Source organism: Marmota marmota, unplaced genomic scaffold (assembly GCF_001458135.2).
Source record: "Marmota marmota marmota unplaced genomic scaffold, marMar, whole genome shotgun sequence".
Taxonomy (NCBI): Eukaryota; Metazoa; Chordata; class Mammalia; order Rodentia; family Sciuridae; genus Marmota; species Marmota marmota.
The window spans coordinates 39,237,533-39,244,128 of NW_026000016.1; the positions used below are offsets into that span (position 1 = coordinate 39,237,533).

The window sequence follows — 6,596 nt, forward strand, 5'->3', positions numbered from 1 at the left end:
GGAGGGGGGGTGGGGAGGGAGAAAGAACAAGACATGGAATAAATACATCCAACTTAATACCTCTGAGAGGTTTGAATTTTGCTGATACAAAGAGGGACTTTCACCTGTTATATATAATTTTGCAATGAATGACTCATGGTCTTTTCCCTGTCTGATTTGTGTAGTTTTTTCAAATAAAAACATTAAATCATACTTGATCTTAGAAAGAGCCCTTGTTTGGATGCCATTCATTTCATTGGAATATCACTTGAGATTTGTTTCTGTGAGCTCAGTTTATTTCTTGACTGTTGGCTAGATCTAATCCTATTCCCAGATGCAAAAAAAAAAAGAGGAAAGCATTGCAGGGATATGGGAATGACTAGGGTGACAGTGTGCTAATCAGGATGTTTGGGATTCCCGGTGATTTCTCTGGTACTTACTACTCTTGCAGATGGGAAAGGGAGGTGACCAGGTGTGGTTCTCTAAGCACTGGCTCCAACTGCTGCCCTGGAGGATGTAGTGGTCATTGCACTTAAATGTGATTTTGTCACTTATATTCACAGGCCTGAAGAACTGAATTTCACCATTCACCAGCACAGGGTCAGGACAGTGGCCCACTGAAGAAGAAAACTGACAGTGATCTAAATAGCCTGTCCCAGCAAATTCTTGACCTTCTCAGACACCAGTGAAAAAAACAGCAAATCATATCAATACAGGTTTTGATAAATAGGGCAGAAATGGTCTTGGCTAAGCAACTGAATTTGCTAAACACAATGAAGCACATAACTAGAAATCACCAATAGTATATTCATTATCCTGTTAAGCATTCCTCAAAATTCTTGGGCCTATGTTTTAAGCAAATCTTGCCTTCCCTTTCATCCAGCCAGCACTAGGCTCATTTTTTTGTTTGTTTGTTTTATTTTTTTTCTTCCCATGGTGTGGAAAAACAGGAGAAAGTGCAGAGGGATATGAATTCCTTCATGTAAATGAAGGATAAAAATATTGGTATAGGTATACAGACAACATAAATTTTTCCCAGTTCAAAATATATGAGGAGTGAAATATAAAATATGATGTTTTTACTTCAAAATAATAAAGTAAGTATATAAATGAAAAAGGTGTGGCTATGTATTGGTAACTGATGAAGCTGTGAATGAGTATCTATGTTAACTTGACCTTTCTGACTTTGTATATATTTTCCTATATTATTTTTTAAAGCAGTTTTTAAAGCAGTACAATATTAAATACATTACAATGAAAAACAAAGTAGTTTTAGTGTATGAAAAAAATTTAAAGGGCTGAGGGTGTTGCTCAGTGGTGAAGCATTTACTTAGCATGTGCTATGCCCTGGATTTTATCCTCAGCACCAAGAAGATAAAACAAAATAAAAATGAAGAGAAAACCTTTTTCCTAGCTGTAGGAATAATTGATTCTATTAATGCAACTAAATTAATACCCAGTAAGAGTTGATCTTGTGTCTTCCCAGAGACATTCCACCACTAAGCTACTTTAAAAGGGCATACCTAGAAATTGAGATTTTTTTAAAAAAATAAAGTTTTAGCTAGACAACAGGAATGAGAATGTAAAAGAATATAGCCAGATAACAATATGGGCAAAGAAGCAGAGTCAGCCAACTCACAGCGACACTCAGTGGTGTAGGCATTCCATCCCTCAGAGGCATTGCAAAGAAAGGTTTTCTTTCCTACCAGGTGGTAGCCCTTGATACAAACGTAAGTCCCCAGCATCTGTCCTTCCACCTCCTTTACAATAAATATGCTGTTGTTCACTGGGGGAAGTTCTAGACAGCTCTCTGTTGAAAGAAAAAACAAATTGGCATATCACGCACTACGAGGAAGCCCCTCTAGATCCCTGTGTCCGTGTCTTTTTGCAGGATTATTGGTCCTGATAGCTTGTACTCTTCCATATCCACATACATGCCTGCCCCTCCCTTTCTCAAGATTTCCAAAGTTATATTTCCAAAAGGATATCAGGCATTCCACTCAAATTCAGCCATAAGTTATCTACTACACAAACAATTCCCTTCCCAAGTAGAAATTCTGGAGTTTATAACAAATATAACCTCTCAGAATTTTGACATTGGTACTAGTTTTGCTCCCAGAATAGAAGAGGAAAGTCAAGGGTAACCACCCACTTCAGAAAGCAGAGTCATCCTTAAATACACAGTAAGCTCACATGAATATGGAGCATTAGGTGAAGTAACTTGATATTTTTTGATATCATAAATGTAAATTTTATTTTTCAAACAAATATTATTTTGGAAACAAATCTCACAAGTGTAAATTTCGCCAAAACCCTAGACAGAATGCCTTATAACCCTAAATCTGAGATTAAGTGCCTTGTAAGCTGAGTTTAAAGAAAGCATACATACCATCTAAGGCAGAAATCAACCACATGACTGGTACAAGACAGCACACGAGCCGATAAAACATCTGGCGATCAATTACTCGACAAATATGTACATATATATACATCCCCTGCCACAGGAAATAAGAGCAATAAGAAAGTTGGTATGGGTAGGGGCCTTGCAAAAACACAAAGCTGGTTAAAGAGCTGCCAGTTTTAGCAGCCAGTTTCAGAAATGTTCCAGTCCTTTTCAACTGAGGTTTATTCCTCCCCAACAGATGTGGGCCAAATAATCTTGCCATGAACTTGATGTCTCAATATTTGCCAGTGTTTACAGTCCACCTTCTGCAACTCTCTAGCACTGGGGGTAGAGACTGGGTGCCAATCAATGATACATTCCCAGATAGGAGCCAATGTTCTGTGCCACTTCCTCCCCTTCTCCCAAACACCAGATTTTCAAAGGCTGTAAAGCAACACTGAAGACAAAGCTCAAGAAAGCAAACTGACCTTACCTGTCTCTATCCCTCCATGATAGTCCTGATTCCAAATCTGAGAGCTCCTAAGTCCTGCATTGACACCTTTGCCTCCTTTGCCAAGACTATTCCCACTCTGTGGCTCTTCCTGGGGCAGGATATGGCCTGAGATCAGTTAACCAAATGAATGAAGAGAGGTGAGAGGAATGTTTTGGTTTCTTTCTTTAGGAAAGAAAAGCACAATACATTGCTTTGCGATTCTTTAGCATCTTGTTCACAACTATTGTAACACTTAGTTGGTTCTCTGTGCTCTAATTATAAAATTGGGATAAAATTCCTATGAAATTCTACCAAATTTTAGGTTTTAATAAAATAATAAACATAAAGCATCTAAGGACACAGTAATGTCTTGAATGTTATTCTCCATACATTATTATTACTCTGTAATGATCTGTTTATATTCTTCTCTTGAAGGAGTTTAGAATCGCCACTCCCAAATATGCCACTTCAGTATAAAGTTATTTTAAGCTGAAGACGTTTCAGATTCAACATATGCAGGGGAAATTAACCTTTCTTGGAGTTTCCCCTTATCCCACTAAAAGCAGCAACCTCTGGAAAATGAGGTAGACATAAATTCCTCCTAAATGTAGAGCTACTCCCAGAAGAGAGAATGCAAATAAAGTCTATCCCAAATTCTTCTCTAAGGGAGTTTTATGGCCTTGAAGCATACAGACCACTCATACCTACATGGACAAACATTATTACAAAATTTCTTATCTCTTGTTTGTTCTCCTGAAAACCCATTTATCATTACAAAAGGTTATCTGTAATTACTTTTCCTGTAAGTACTTTTCTCTTCCACCACTTTACCTATTAAAATGACATATAAACCCCCAATTCTAACCACTCCTTTGAGCTACTTAGCTCTCCCACACATATTTGAGTTGCATAAATTCTTATTCTTTTCTTTCTGCTAATCAGTCTTTTTTCAGTTTAATTCTCAGTTCACAGCTACTGAGTTTAAGAGGGTAAGGTTTTTTCCTTCATCTACACTTCAACACTAAACTGTTAACCATTCTAGAAAAGGGTTTGTGCCTCATTTGTATTGTATACCTTTGTACCCCATATTGCAAAGCAGAATTGTCTGCTAAATGAATAAAATCAATGCAGGGCTGGGTGTGGTGGTGCATGCCTATAATCTTAGCTGCTCAGGAGCTGAGGCAAAAGGATCTCAAGTTTGAGGCCTCGGCAATTAAGCAAGATCCTGTCTCAAAAAAAAAAAATGAAATAAGCAATGTTGGAATAAATATAAAGAATATAGTTATCTAGAAACTCTACTGAGCCATCAAATCAAATGCATACTGATTATCATGTACTGTATTTTGCTTATTTAATTCATCTTATCTTTTCTCAATTATTATGTAAAAGCACTTTGAATGATTTTCAAAGTTAAAAATGACACTTGTATAATATAAAATGAATTCACTAATTCATTAACATGTCATTGCAGATGATGTATTAATGTCATTAAAGATGCTTTAACTGGTTCAGAGAAGAATTTGAGAAATAGAGATTTATATAGTCAAAAGCATTCTATTTCAATAGATGTAAAACTAGTTAATGTCCTATAGAACAATACAATTTTGAATTGACTTTTGTACACTGATGGAAATTAATTGAAACAAAATGGACAAAACTCACTTGCTTTGTTCTGATCATGAATCATTTGCATTGTTCTCAGATAAGAGTAATTCACATTTTCATCCATGCTACAAACTAACTTCTTAGAGGGTTGTAAAAGAATAATAAAAAAAATCAAACTTGCATATCCTAAGGAATTGATAATCCCTAGGGAGTCTGCTAAAAAAAAGTGCCCAGTAACTCACTGAAATTTTATTCTAGAGATCTCTTTTTTGCCTAAGTCCAAGTTTTGAATAGTTTTTAACATACCACATATTCTCCTTCTCGAGGAATACATGTTCTTCAGTGTCTTACATAGAGTTTTATATATACATATGTGTGAGTTTGTACAATAAAAGATTAAAAAGGGAAAGAAAATCTGGCTTAGTCCTACATAAATATGAACATAAAATAGAGCACATACTACAGAAAATAATTGTAAATACCTTTTCATCTTAATGGCTTACTTTAGATGCATGACTCTGAGGACCTTATAGAGTTCATATTGCTTATACTATTGTCTTACTCTAATATTACTTCATGAAATATAATATTCACACTAAATGGGATATATAGAGACTGTAAATATCCTCTCAAAGTTCAAGTCTAATTTTACTGTCACATGGGTTAGAAGAAAACTTGGTTTTCAAAGCTTTCTGGAACTTAGAATTAGAGATAAATGGATGCCATCTGAGTACACGTATTTTTACCATGTCAAAGGAGAGCAAACTCTTGGTTTCCTACCCTGAGACCCAAGGATGGGTTTCAGGTCATGACCCCTCTAAACTGTAAGCAAAACCCGTAAGTGTCTACCTTTTTCTGGGAACTGTATGTAAAACCTGTAAGTGTCTACCTTTTTACTTGGCTTGTTAAATTCTCAAATGAACTGAAGAGAATGAATGTAGGTCAATGGTGCAGACTATGCTTAGAGAACATAAAGTTTGGGAATGGGCTATTGCCAGACTGCCACAAGAAGAGCCAGTGGAGTTTTGTCACCAACAAAGGTAAGCTAGTAGCCTCAAAGTTGAGCCTCCTTACAGTTGGGTCCCTAGTAAAATCCCTGGAAAGGCTTAACATGGTATAATAAAGCAACATGAGAAAGCAACCAATAGCCATCATACAACGCAGAGCACTCTCTGAAGTCATTTTCTAATCCTGATATCTTTGTTACTGGTGACATATAAAAATAGTAAAAATAGTATGGTATATTTCTTGTGCCTTCACTGTTACAAATCTTACCTTTTACCTTGCTCTGAGATACTGGCTTTGACAAACATTTCAACAGTACCAAGGGATGTCTTTTAATAGGGTGTTCAATGACCTATCTGTAAATGGAAGAGAATGATTGCAGCCTTTGACCAAGGATGGCTTGACGGCTGATTAAATTACAAGTGACTAAAGATCTTTCTAAGGAAATTATACCCTTGAGAGCACACCCATATCAAAGTCCAACACATTTATCAAAGCTTACAACCACTATCTCTCACTTAGTTCCAAACTTGGAAAATTCATAAATAATTTTCATTCTGTCCGAAGAATCTTTGAACTAAGAGAATTTGGAAATGCTTTCTGAGTCTGGCTTATTTCACTTAGTGTGATATTCTCTGGGTCCATCCATTTATCATCAAATGCTATAATTTTATTCTTCTTATGAATTTTTTTTGTCTGATACTACTTATCCCAAGAACAATGCACCAAGTTCTTTTACCATACCAATTTACTTAACTATTATCTAATAATGGTTTTACTCAAGGTTATTCATGAAGGGGAAATAATTCCCAGAGGGAGGGATGAGCTACAGACTTGCTGTTAACTTTTTACTTTTCAATAATAAATTTTAGAAAAAAAGCAGGCACTTTGATCCATGGCCTATCAACCAACAGGCAGTCATGAAATATTTGTTGAATAAATAAATGCCTAGAATACCAACAATGCCTGGCTGTAACAATCCCATTGATATCCCTCTGAAATGCTAGTGGAACTTGATAAAGATAGTAGTCACTGATTAAAAACACTACTTGGAAATATATACACTATAATAATTTGAGAAAATTTTTAAAGAATTTAGTTTCAAATACATTTGAACAATGGTATTAATAT

At 35.7% G+C, this 6,596-nt stretch overlaps 1 protein-coding gene across 1 annotated transcript in view; it reads right to left on the minus strand.

Moving 5' to 3' along the window:
* C4bpb (complement component 4 binding protein beta) overlaps positions 1–2,640 on the minus strand; it is a 7,166-nt gene extending 4,526 nt beyond the window's left edge. Inside the window, exons 1-3 of the mRNA XM_048809012.1 lie at positions 2,369–2,640; positions 1,619–1,789; positions 420–596 (exon numbers count right to left, since the gene is read on the minus strand). Of these exons, the coding sequence (XP_048664969.1) occupies positions 420–596; positions 1,619–1,789; positions 2,369–2,471 (451 nt within the window). The 5' untranslated portion in view covers positions 2,472–2,640. The remainder of the gene's footprint in view (positions 1–419; positions 597–1,618; positions 1,790–2,368) is intronic.
* Between the last annotated feature and the right edge of the window lie 3,956 nt (positions 2,641–6,596).